Source organism: Harpia harpyja, chromosome 8 (genome assembly GCF_026419915.1).
Source record: "Harpia harpyja isolate bHarHar1 chromosome 8, bHarHar1 primary haplotype, whole genome shotgun sequence".
NCBI classification, from domain to species: Eukaryota; Metazoa; Chordata; class Aves; order Accipitriformes; family Accipitridae; genus Harpia; species Harpia harpyja.
In genome coordinates this window covers 282,973-296,182 of record NC_068947.1, presented here as the reverse complement: position 1 = coordinate 296,182, position 13,210 = coordinate 282,973, and the positions used below count along the sequence as shown (strand labels likewise).

Genomic DNA, 13,210 nt, shown 5'->3' with positions numbered 1-13,210 from the left:
TTGCTGGGGCAATTCTAATCACTATCCATCCAATGGCAATAGCTTGAGCCTATCTTGCCTGAAATTGGTTCCTCGCTGCTTTTCCCCTGCAAATTAATTTCTAACTACTACATCAAAATATTTTAACAAGTTGTGTGGCCAATATTCTGTTCCCACTTATTTCTGTGAGCTTCCTGTACCTCAGAGAAGTTGTTTTCAGGTTTGCAGCCGTGCAAATGAAAATGACTTAACTCCTTTTCTTTTAGTGTTACCAGTTCCTACATGCATGTCTAAACACCTTGTGTATATACTGTATTACAGCATTAAATGAAAATGCTTTAGAATGTCTGAATATTTTTACTTAATATAGTCGCAATGAGTGTTCTTTACACTTGTCATCTGTAATTATTCCTGTTCTTAATCTACACAGTTTAAAAATTGTGAAGGAGGTGATGGCATTTCCTACAAGCAAGCAGAAAGGGAAAAAAAAAAAAAGATGTTATTAAAAGAATATGTCATTGTCACACTTCAGGCTTTGAAGAACTTCTGAGGCTGTTCTGGAAAAGGTAAACTTCATTCTTGGGAAAGAACAAAATGTTAACTTGCTGTCAGATAAAAATCTACAATTTCTGTTGAATTCACATCACCGAGAGTAGAAGGCAGACCTATTCAGGTCTGAATTTCGTCTCTCTTCAGGTACTGAAACTGTGCAATCTCTCGTGTATCTATAATATACTTAGTTACATAGGACAATCGTATTGTGACAGCTTGAAAGAAGGAGGACTCAGAAAACAGGAAGGCAGTTTAAAATTCTTTTTGAAACGATTCATTTTCGGAAGCTAGCGGCATGCTCATTGCAGAAACAATAAAATCCTTTCCCTGAGAAAGCTGATACTTTCCAACGGCCTTAAAGAAAGCTTGCATTCATTGCATCGTGCTGCTGGCACGGGCCGTGGAAGGTGACTGAGTCCACCTGGGCCAGCTCTGACTGATGGTGCCTAGCGGTTCTTGAAGAGTCGGAGGTTGGAGGCTGGACAACCACCCGGCCAATCTTCTTCCCTACCCTTATCATTTTTATTTTCTAATCTTTCTTGCTGTGTTTTAAACCTGTTCTCTCTTGACCTGTCCACTATGGAACCGGAGAGCAAATTCATCCTTTTCTCTTCACAGCAGTCTTTCCTGCATTTGATATACATCCATATCTGTATTGTATAGTTATGTATGTTATTTTCTCTTCTTCCACTTTCGCCCCTTCAACCTCAATCCATGTTGGTTTTTTTTCAGAATTTCCTTACAGGGCATATTTTATAAATATCAAATCATTCAGATATTGTTGTTTTCTGCCCTCTTCGCGGGCTACATATTTACTGAAGCCAGACAGACCACGGCTACTGAGTTTTTCTCAGGCCATGTAAAGCAGGCTGTTTCACAATGGGTCTGTGCTTCTCTTTCTGTATTGTTTTACGTGGTTTGACTTTCTCACTGCAGCTCTCTGACATTGTCCGCTTTGTATAGATTGTGATTCACATAACCACAGATCTTTTTCTTTTTTTCTTTTTCACATAATTGCAGCTTTTTTTCCCTGCAGAACAGCCAGTAGTTCCCCCTTTCCTGCTTGTATAGCTTGATCACATCTGCCTCTGCCCAGCAGCGTTCACTTATCCCTGTTTTGAATAGTACCCTCCTTTTTTCAGACTCAATCTCTAGTGTGTGAAAATCCTTCTAAATCCCACATCTGTCCTCCAGCATGCTAAAGCCTCCCAGTTCGGTATAATCTGGAGTTATGTAAACATGTTTTCTGAACCATCGCTGAGTTCATTAACATCCTTCTGACAACGAGCCGCTTGTACCAGCTCCCTAAGTATCTTCACCTACATTATTTCCCTTGTTTACCTAAAGTATATCATATGAAACCACATCAAAAATATTACTAAAGTGACATCCAACATGACATCCAGTGTTTCTCCTCTACTGACGATTCCTCTTACTTTGTTGCAAGAGAGACTAGATTTGTTTGATATCTTTTGTTCTTGACAAGGCTGTGTTGGCTGTTACTTGTTGTGTTGCAAGTGCTTAAAAATAGCCTGTCTACTTGTTCCAGTATCTTTTCTGGGCACTGAAATTAAATAGATTGGTATATAACTTCCTATTTCCTTCTTTCCTTTCAACAATACTGTTTTTCCCTTTCTCTCCTGTAATATCCCTCCACTGTAAGTTCTCAAAGATAACCACTCGTAACTGAGATTTCATCAGCCAGTTCTTTAAGTCCAGCTGATGGAAAAGCAGCAAATTCCGTCTGAATAATTTCTCACTTGGTCCTTCGATAATCAAGTCTGAAATGTGTCTGCTTTCACAAGTATCAATAATGCCTGATATTTAAAAAAAAAAAAAATCAAAATTAGGTGCAAAAATATTAAGCTTGGCTTTCTCAGTGTTGTCTGTCAAAACCTTAGCAGTTCTGCTTGATACTGGAGTAATCATTTGCTTGATTCTTTTCCATTTCTGGTAATGTACTTACTTAAAATGATTTCATGTTACTCCCTGTATCCCTTGCTAGTTGTTGCATCTCATTTTCAGCCACCTCTTCTGATTTCATCCCTGCACGATCAGGCTACGCTTTTGTAGCTCTCCCAAGTAACCTGACCCAGCTTCTCTTTTCTGGATGCTTCATTCCCATCTGAGGTTCAGGAAGAGCTTGTGACAGCCAGGCTGATCTTTTAATGTGCCCCTTTTACCTCTTCTGCATGGATAGTTCGCTCACACTCTTAATGTTATTTCTTTGAGGAACTGCCTGCTCTCTTAAAACATCTTTTTCGTCTGCATCAACCTCCCAGAATATCATATTGACCAGTTGTATGAGTTCATTGGAGTCTACCTCCATGAAACATTTTGGTTTTGTTTTGATGTTGTTGCTTCTTTCTAAAATCACAGAATCTCCCTGCAAAAAACCTGTGAAGCCACATATATGTATACACACATACACACATATATGTATACACACATACATATATATATACACATATACATACAGGCGTTTATCTCTCTCTTTGTGAAGAACACTGAGAACTTAAAAATTGCCTGGCTTTTCTGACCCAAATAATTCAGTTTAATCCCTATAAAAGAAAACGAAAGATGACGGGTGAGTCACCAGAAAACAAGCTCATCATTCTGCTGGAAAATGGAAGCAGGCAGGACTTCTTATTCCTTTTCTAATAATCCTGCAAAGAAATTGTTTGCTTTACATCAGCTATAGCTCGTAGGTGAAGGACACATGTGAAGGCATTATGGACCCATTCGGCTCCTGGATTAGAAGAGAGTATTAAAAGTTTTCTTCTGTTCTGCTCTTTTTACTGGTGATGTATCTGTGATCTTGTAGACAGTTACTCTTATGTCTATTGTTTATTCGCAGTTTCACCAGATCAGGGGTCTAAGAAGCAGGCTTAATGCTGGCCGGGCTTCCTGATTTCAGCTTCCTGGGAAAACTACGAGCGGGTAGAGGACTGCACCAGTTCACATTTGACAGGCTCTGCAGCAAAAGCTGTAGAAACGAACGGTATCGTGTCCCAGTGGCTCACAGGGAACAGATTCCTCAGATGTTATATCTAGCACTGGCTTGGGTTTAAAGGATATCTTTAAAATATGTTTCTGTTTCCTCTGCATCTCCCAAGGACTTATTCTGTGACACATGGCACATTTCTGTATCCGTCTCTATAATGTACATGATCTCTCGTTTTCCTGCAAAAGTTCAGGATGACAGAAAGGGGAAAATATTTCAAATTCAGCAGCGTCCATCTGCATTGGTTATGAGCATACCACACTTGGCTATAAAGATTTTCTGTAAGCATGTTTCAGTATTTCTTCACCTTTCTCTTGTATATTTTTCATCGCTTGGATTAGCGTATTTTTACTTGTTTCTCTCATGTTGCCTAAATATTAGATTTTTATAATTTATGGCAAGGACTCATTTTCTTTGTTTCGGAAGAACCATTTAGCGCTTATGAGAGTGCTTAAAGTAGTTAGCAGTAACTTGCAATATATGCAGGATACTAAAGCGGGCTGTATCAATTTCACTTTCAGATAGAAGAGTTTGAGGGGTTTGGGGGTATGTATTTGAGTTTGGTTTTTTTCTTTTTTTTCTCCGCTAAAAAGCCTCCTAGAATCTCACTCTTGTGCCCTCAGCTTAGTTTTGAATTTAAAACTTCGCTTTCAAGTGATGCAAGTAGCGAGGATGCAACCTGGGCACGGAAAGCCCCGAACGCTGACGGCGTGTAGAGGACGATTCCTCACCAGATACTCCTACACGCCTCTCGGGGTCTGAACTCAGAGCTTACAAAACGGGAACGCGCCCTCCTCAAAACCCAAGGGGTGCTCTTCAGCTGTCACGCGGGGTTCGTAAGCGTGGGTCTCCCGAACAATCGCACACGATTTCTCCAGCGGCCGCGCACCGGCGACGACAGCCGCGGCTCAGCTGCGGCCGCTCCCGCCGCCGCCGTGCCGAACCGGCCTTGCGGGGCGGTACCTCGGCGCTGGCGGTGCCCGGAGCAGACGGGAACGACCGCCGGCAGCCGGGGCGGCGGTTGCCTGGCGTTTCCTCACGGAACAGCCTCGCCTTCGATTCCTCACACGTTTTCCGGACGCCAACCGCTCACACCGCAGTCTCCGACAGAAAACACCTGCCGTGGGGTAACCTCCCCCCTCACAAGGCGCTCCCTCTCCCCGGGCGCGGGACCGCGGAGCCCCCCGCCGGCGCCCCCCCCCCCCCCCAAGTCCCGCTCCTCCCCGCCGCAGCAAGGGGAGGGGGACGTGCGCCGGTGTGGCGGCCGCTGCCGTTCCCGCCGAAGCCCCGTAGCCCCGGCCGGCGCCCCCTGAAGGGCTGCTGGGCGCGGGCCGCCCGGCCGCAAGATGGCTCCGGGGAGCGGGGCGCCCCGCGAGGGGACGGCGCCAGGTTTGAACGCGGGAAGACCGCGGGGAGGCAGCGGAGGGGAACGGCCGGGGCGCCGCCGGACGGGGCGGCTCGGCCCCTAACGCGCCCGCTCCGGCGGGGCCGCCCCCCGCAGGTACGGGCGAGGTGCGGGGACGCCGGCGGCCCCGGGCCCCCGCTGCCCCCAGCGAGGGACGCGGGACCCCCGGCCGCGCAGCCGCCGCTTCCCCCCGCGGCGGGCGGAAGGGGGTCGGCGGGAGGGGTGGTGGTCATGGGGGGGGGGGGGGGAGGCCCGCGCCCCCGGTGCCGCTGCCGGGCATGCGCGGTGCCCCCGGAACATGGCGGCGGCGTGAGGCGGGCGACGGCAGGAGCGGCTTGACAGGCGCGGGAGCCGCCGCCGGGGACCCGTTTCCCGCCCGCCCGGTGAGTGGCGGCGGCGCAGCCCGCAGCGGCGGGCAGGGGAAGGGAGGAGTGGGGAGAGACCGGGAGGCGAGGCGGGGGTCGCGCCCCCTCCCCGGGCTCCCACCGCGACCTCCGCCCGCCACCGGCCGCGCTGGGCGTCGCGGGGAAAGGAGAGCGGCGGCGGCCCAGTACCCTCGGCCCCGTCCCCTTCCTTCCTTTCCGGGCGGGGGCCTCCGGCTGCCGACCCCCGCCCGCCCCGCCGCGCTGGAGGCGGCGGCGGGTCCGGCCGGGGCTGCCCCGGGCTCAGGCGCCGCGTCCCGGCCTCTCGGAGCTGCCCGCTCCCCTCCCCGGCGGGCTTGAGCTCCCGCCGCCCCCCGCCCGCGGCAGCCGGCCGGTGGCTGGGGCGGGGGCGCAGCTGCCAGGGCGGCGCGGCGGGAGCCGCTCCTCGGGCGAGAGGAGCGGGGCGGCTCTGCCTCTCCTCGCGGGGCGGGGGGGGGGGGGGGGGGGAGGTCGCGGTTCCCGGGCAGCGGGAGCCCCGGTGAGCAACGGCGGCGCGGGAGGATCCCCGAGGGGCCCGGGGCAGCCAGGCTGGGGCGGGGGGGGGAGTTGGCGTTGTCCCGGGCCGCCGGCTGCCCGCCGCGCCGGTGCCTCCGTGGCGGGGCTGCGCCCGGGACGGGCCCCGCTCCCTGCCGCCCGCCCGAGCAGCGGGTCCGGCGGCGTTTGACAGGAGCGCGGGGAGGACACGCCTCCCCCGGCCGGGGCGGCCCCGCTGCCTCCCCCGGCGGCGGCGGCGGCGGCGGCTCCGCGCCCTCCTGGCCGGGGCGGCGGGGCTGGGCCTGCCCCCGCCCCGCTCCTCGCTCCCGCGGCGGCTGGCGGGGTCCTGGGAAACGGTGGTTAACCTGGAAAAGGGGATACGCGGTAAAAATTGGCTACTGCGGAGCGTGCCGTTGTGTTTGGTGAGGAGGTTGGGGGAGCTGCTTGAAGGCTGCGCGGCGAAAGGGCGGCGGGGCGGGGGGCACTGGTTGGCTTGCCATGCGCTGCGGCACCGTTCCCGTTTTCTTCGGAGTTAAACTGCACGTATGGCATGCGTTGATCGCCGGCTGGAAGGGGGTGTCTTGCGTGGGGAATGGTAGTTTCCATAGCTGCGGGATGGTCCAAAGGAAGCGGTTCAGGTATGAAAAGTTCTGTTCTTACGGTGTTGTGCATCACTGCTGTCTTTAGCTGCTGGGACAACCTGCAAAGCAGATTGCAGTGCTGTAGTAATAAAATTAACATTCAAGTTAAATTTTACGCTCAGTTATTCTATAGGAGTAAAGAGACACTTTAAGTGTTTTTAAAAATCTCTAGCTAGTTACTTACCGCACTTTAAAGTTGAAGCCTTTCCCTACAGTTATTTTCTGTTTCTCACTGATGAGTTTGGCTATAGGAGATAGCCAAAAATAATTCTAAAAGGTTTAATGAAGAGGCGAAATACTGATATGTTAGTGAGTTCTAATAATGTAAACCTCACTTCTGACTCATGCATATTCTGACTAGTGTAGGCTTGGTGATTAAAACTTACAAAGCATGGACTTTGTAGATATGACGGTAGCTTTTCAGGGTGTCCTGTGCCTGACTTGTAAACAGCTCTTCAAGTTTGACTGGTTCTGAATTTTTAATTATTCAGAGTAACAGTCTTAAACTTCTGGATTTTTAGAGCTTTCATGCTGCACCTTACTCTTTGGAAGTGGCAGAGAAAGGCAGTCGGTGAGGCAGTCACTTAGGGTCAGTAACAACTGCAGCGAAGAGCAACTTGTACAGCAACTGTGGAGATGCGAGGAGTAATGACAGTAAGGCATTCGCTGCGTTAGTTATGTTTGAAGCTGTCTTATTAACATCAGGTAATAAATAGGGGAGTGAATGCTTTGCGGTGTACCAGTTTTCCACAGGCCACCATCAAGTGCTGCTCAGACCGCAGCAACCCACAGCCCACATGAGTGGGCTCACGGGCGGCGCGTCCAGGGAAATTACTCGTGCAACCGGGCTGCGTGCTTGGGGGCAGGGGGAGCTGGTTTTCTCCCTTAGGGTATGGTAAAATGTGAGTACTATTTAAGGATGATATTACTTGACTTGATGTAAAGAAAAAGTACATCGAAGACACTTCTGTTGGTACTTTATTTATGGGAAGTTTCGCAGTAATGCAAGCGGGAGGCAGCGGCAAAGAGTATGTAAAGAGTATGGTAAAACTGAAGTTGAGACCTGGAAGTACTTGTACAGCTTTTAACTTTAACAGGGTCTGGTCTTGAATATGAAAGTAATGTTTACGGATTTTGTTTGAGACTCAGCTGATGGAGTTGATGTTCTATTTCTCTATTTGGTGTAAATCTGTAGTAATATTTGTGTAATAAGTTCATAATATTTGTGTAATATCTTTCAGGTTGCTTGGTATTGTATATTTTTATAGTAGTGTTCAGATTCCGCAAAAACAAATGCTGGCTTTTGATTAGGTGTTATAGCTGCAAGTATAAACTCCTTTCACACCAATTACAAGCTGTGTAGATATGCAAATATGACTGTCTCTCATTAGAATGTTCTTAAAATTCGGTCATATGTTAAGTGTTGATCTTGAAGTAGGGAGGTTAGGGAAGAAGCAGTGACAGTCCTCTAAAATATGTTTCCTCAGACTTTGTATATTCCTACTTTGAATGTGCAGATGCCTCTTTTTCCCTTTGCTGTGGCTGTCCTTGCTGCGTCCAGACACTGTGCCCTCGTTAAGTCAGAGGTGTTCTTTTCTGGAGTAGCTGCTCGAGTTCAAAACAGGCGTTGGAGAGTGTTTCCTTTACAAAACCAAGTGTAACTTTGTTTTTGCTAGTGTGAAATTTGTAGTACTGAGGAAGTATTAATTCCAATATCGGTCTGTAAGTTGTGTGTATAAAACAGTGATGCGGCTTTACTTAAGAAGAGAGAATGCGAAAAAGCCTGAAACAAACGTAGGTAGCTCCTTCTGCCCTTTGCACATGGTTGTCTGTCTTGTGATTTTGCCTCATTTTTTTCTTACTGTTCCAATGGGATCGTGAGCTGTAAGCGAGCCCTGTTTACTCCCTCTGCCTCTGCAGTCGATCCATAATGGAGTGGATGTATGGGGAGAAATTAAGTCCTCGGTAATTATCCCTTGATATTAAATAGCATCACTAACAGGAAATGACATTTGTCATTAACTGTCCAGGACACTGCGGCTGGCTTTCTTACTCGTCTGGATACACCTACCTCAAACAAGGATGGGTGAAACACACAGTTATTCTTGCATGTTTTAAGATAATCTTTGAAAATGCCATTTGACAGTCTACTGTAATATTTTCTACGAGTGAATATAGAACAAATTACAGCCGAGAGACTGGGACACTGCTTCAAGGAGGCTACACAAGGGAGGCTGTTAGCCAACTTCTTGACCTCCGCAACTGCAGGGCATTTAAAGTTCTGTTCATTCCCATTTGCAAGAAATAGCCTTAGGCACCCAGCCTTAGTGCTGATTGCTTCTTCCAGAGATTAAAATCTTAAGTGTAAAGGACTATACCGTTTGTGTTCTTTAAAGTGTAAGACATGCAACATAAATGGCCCAGAACTCTGAGATCTTTCTAGCATGTGGGAAGAGCCAGAAAATCCCTTATAAAGTTGTTGAGGCTTAATAGAGCAGTTTGTAAATGTGAAACAATGGAAATGTTAAATGGAAAATTATTTGTGCTTGAATGTTACAGGTGTTTTCATTACATGTAGTAGTCCTGGTATTTTTGCAAATACTTCTGATTGGCAGTTTTTGGCTCAATGCAGTTTGAAGTCCCAGAATATTTGTTAACATTCTGATGCGATTTGGTGAATGATTCTTTTTTACTGTGATTTGTGTTTTAGTATATGAGGGTGTTTTTACTAATACAATTTGTACGGCTTCTTTGAAGACTTCTTTTAAGGTCCAGGTGTTCTATAATTTGGTGATATCTTGATGTAGTGGTAGGAAGCTTTAATATTAGTTATATGCGCTTATGTTTATTTTCGCATTGTAGCGATGACTGATAATGGTGAGGTACATGTGGTTTGTGTGAACAGCTTTACTTACGATGTCTAAGTGGAGAGATGATTCATTTGCTTGAGGTATAGCCTCTAAAAAGTGAAACAGTTAAGTCCTTAAGTGAGTTGTAGTTTATTTTAAGAGTATATTTCTGTGTAAATACCATTTTTGTACCTTCACGCACCTGCCAGCTGACTTGACCTGCGTGGGCAGTGAGGGCTGAGAGTGTGTACCCCTCGCTCCTGCAGCAGTGCTGGCCATGGAGCAGCAATGCTGCCTCTCGCTCCTGGGAGCAGCAAGAGATGATTTGGTGAGTGACCGGCTCAGTCCACTTGTGGGTGTGTGTGTAAACTCCTCAGGTTGCCTAAAACTGGTATCCCGTATCTGTGATCTCCTCAAGTATATCTATCTATGGTCTTTTGGGATGGGCAAGGGGGGCTTTCAGGAGTGGAGGGGTGGCTTCAGGTACCTGAGCCAACAGGGAGCAGGCTCCCCTTTTACCTGCAGCAGGTACATAGACAAAGAATAACCAATGCATAAATGGTGATGATAACCCTCAGAGGTCTTTACAAGCCACCTTATCTCTTCTATTTGGGCTTGCTCTGATACTTTCTCTTGCATACAGTGGACATTGGGCACAGGTATATACAACTAGACCATTTGTGGTAGAGGGGATATGCTGTCTCCTATGCTTAGCAACTCTCCTCCCAAGATCCCTGTCACAAAAAGTAACAGCTTTAGTTTCGATGTCCTTAGAATAGGACCAAAAATCCAGTATTTTCTTATCTTAGATCTAAATGAATTGAAGAAGTATACACTGCTTCTTTGTGATGGTAAGTTACATGTGTCTCTTATTTCAGCAGCGTAGGTTCAAGACTGATTCATAGTTCTGGACTTTAACAAAGGTGCCTGCTTTATGGGTAGTGGTTGATCATTTTGGATCCAAATTGGTGCAATATTAAGTGTGTGCTTGTTGTGGTTCTTCCATGTCCACTCTTCCTGCCTTTCTGAATTACTTGCAGAGCCTAATATCAAAGTCTTTCTGAAATACTGAAACCTTTAACAGAATTTTAGTGCCCTTTTGCTTGTTTTAGGAGGGGGGTAGCCTTTCTGCTCCACAGGGAAGATGCTGTCTAGACATCTTATGTCCAAAGTAATCCTAAAGTACTTTTTCGGATTTGTGAGAATAATGCTACATGCAGCTCAAGTATGACCAGTGTTTTGGAGTGAAATTTTTTTACCCATAAATGGCATGTTTTCTGTGCAGCTCCCCATTTGTACGTTGTCATCTAAAACCAAGCAAGGCATTGCATTAAACGTAGATGTCCTGCTTAAATAGTTTGATTTAGGCCTTCAGCTTCACAAATCAGGTCAAATTCTATTTAAGATACCAAGGGAATTCAGTCTCTCATGAAAGGGATGAACTTCTTTGATGGAAATCGAAGTCTGTTGTCTTCTCAAGGTAATATGATACCCCTTTTAGACTAGGGCAGAGACAAGGTTGAGCCTTTCATCATCTCTAGCATACGTTAGTTCAGGGAGCATCTGAAGTTTATAAAACCTAGAAGAGGGTAGCACCATTTTAATGAGGTGCATACCTAAACTGAAGCCTGGACCATTATTTATGTACTGTATGGAATCTATCAGAGATTAATGCAGGAAGGTTCAGTGGAAGGAGTGCAATTCATGGGGCACTTTTAAAAGCCCATTTAAAAAGCACAGTTTGTAAAAGTGAGTCTTGTACATGGAGGAATGTGAAAGGGTATCAGAGCTGCTAAATTTGGTGGAACTCCTTATTGTCACTATCGTCTGACAGGGGCTCAGAGATTAAAAGGGCTGTAGCATGTTTGATGGCACTTCTCATGCTCAATCTCTTGTATGTGTACCCTGCAGTGGAGTGCTATAAAGAGGCAGACAGTGGTTTTCTGGAAAGGTCAAAAGATATGTACTGGTTTTAATCAGAAAATAAACAGTATTAAAATTAGCTGGAAAGCTTTTTTTTCAGCTTGTTGTAGGAAAATGCTACCTAGGTCCTTGTTTGAATATTCTCCAGTGCTCAAAGGTGTAAGCACTGGGTGGCGGAGGGAGGGGGGATTGCCTCGAGAAAGGTGATCTCCAGAAATAGCAGAAGGGGAGATGCTCTGCCTCTGTCATGGGCTGGAGCCGCACACAACCAGTGACAGCTGTGCAGCTGTACTGAGGAAGAGGTGGAGGAGGTTGCCCCGTTACAGCCTGCTTCACCTGTTTTTGTGGGGTTTTTTTTAATAATGGGAAAGTTGACCTGGGAAGTGGGAAAGAGACAAGGATTTGCCGTGGATGTTCCTGATGCTTTAGGTCTTTCATCTTCTTCCATTTTTGAAGAGTGCAGCAAACAGTACAGCTGAGTATTTGCAGCTGTCTAGTCCTTTGAGCACTTAGGAGTTGTCTTGTATTTTCTGACCTGTTGGCACTTTGTTAGCTACAGAAATGTCTAGTAGCACTGAATGGTGCTTATGAATGTTTGTCCAAATAGATGGACAAATATTTTTGGCGACATCTGCATGGAGGATGAATTCCCTTCCTTGTATAAGGGGATTAAAGAAGGATTTTCCTTTTTGGTTAGAGAAATAAGAAGTTGGGGAAACAGCACAGCCACCAGTACCAGCAGCACAGATGAGCCCAGTGTGGGGATATGGGTGAGCCTGGAGACTGCAAGCAGCTCTCTGGGGTTTTTGCCCTTCTGAAACATCCTCTGGAAGGGGGAGCTATCAGGAAATTGCTTAAGGGTTTATTTAGTTCTGGTCGGTTTGGGTTTTGTGCCCTGATTAGACACCAATACGTGGGACCGATGTAGTTGTCCCATTATATAAGCCAGGGTACACCGCAGAGTGTTGCAGCAGCAGATAGACGTGGTGAGGCAAGTTCTGCCTTTGTTAATATACAGTGGCAGGGAGTCCAAGCCAACATTGTGTTGTTTGGATTCTCAAGTGGGGAGAGAGAAACAGATACTTTAAGCACTGGGAAAGGATGGTAGCAGAAGTATGTTGCTGCTGGCATTGAGTACAAGCAAGGGGAGACAAGCGTGTTGCTCTGAAACAAGCTAACTCCTCCTGGGGTGCTGGCAGCAGACTGATCCTGTGCAGAAATGTCCCAAGACTGTTCTCCATGCCTTCAATGAAAAAAATAAATACATTGTGCACTCTATTTGACTTTCATAGATTTCTGCATCAGACTAAAGGTGTTTGTGTTTCTCTAGATACTCTGTTGGGTGAATAAAAAATCTGGACCACAGGGATGGATTTGCCAGCTACGCGGTATGTGGAGAGCTCTGTTAGATCATATCTGAACCGAGCTTCCACAGTCCTTTTCAAGTTTGGAGCCAAAGTTGCCTAAGAGGTTGTAAAATCCCTTTTCGACCATCCCTCCTCTGCTTGTCTTTCTCCCCCTTGTCCACTTATGTACACATATTCTCTGTGACTACTGCTTTTAAAGCTGGTGGTATTGCTTGTTGCCTGCCAAAGACAAGTGCAGAAGAGCTCTATAGGGATCTCTAGCATCTGGGCATCTCTTAACTACATTTGCAACAACAATTTCTTTTCTCCCTTACCTGCTGTATTTACACTGTGCTAAAAGTATGCTCAGTGCCTCACAGAACAAATAGTTTGAGAGCTCTCGTCTGTGTCAAGGGAGGCTGAGCTGAAGGCAGAGGAGATGTATCTGGGTGTAGAGAGAATTTCATGCAGGTATGTAGCTCTTTGCCAGTGCTAATCATACAAAATTGTTGGGGTTTTTTTGGTGTGCATAATTTAGTTAGTTAGCTTATGAAAGAAATTTCAGTTAGGCATTTGAACAAAACCAGGTTGAATAATGATGATGAATGTTTTCAG

General features: G+C 46.9%; 1 protein-coding gene across 5 annotated transcripts in view; it reads left to right on the top strand.

Annotated features, from left to right (window-relative positions):
* Positions 1-5,182: 5,182 nt before the first annotated feature.
* Positions 5,183-13,210, top strand: part of SCML2 (Scm polycomb group protein like 2) — a 75,170-nt gene continuing 67,142 nt past the window's right edge. The window contains exon 1 of one of the 5 annotated variants that reach the window (XM_052794211.1): positions 5,183-5,323. In XM_052794211.1, the coding sequence (XP_052650171.1) occupies positions 5,219-5,323 (105 nt within the window). In that variant the 5' untranslated portion in view covers positions 5,183-5,218. Of the gene's footprint in view, positions 5,324-6,151; positions 6,259-12,147; positions 12,638-13,210 lie in introns of those variants that run through there. The other 4 variants (XM_052794202.1, XM_052794212.1, XM_052794204.1 and 1 more) reach the window with 4 other exon arrangements.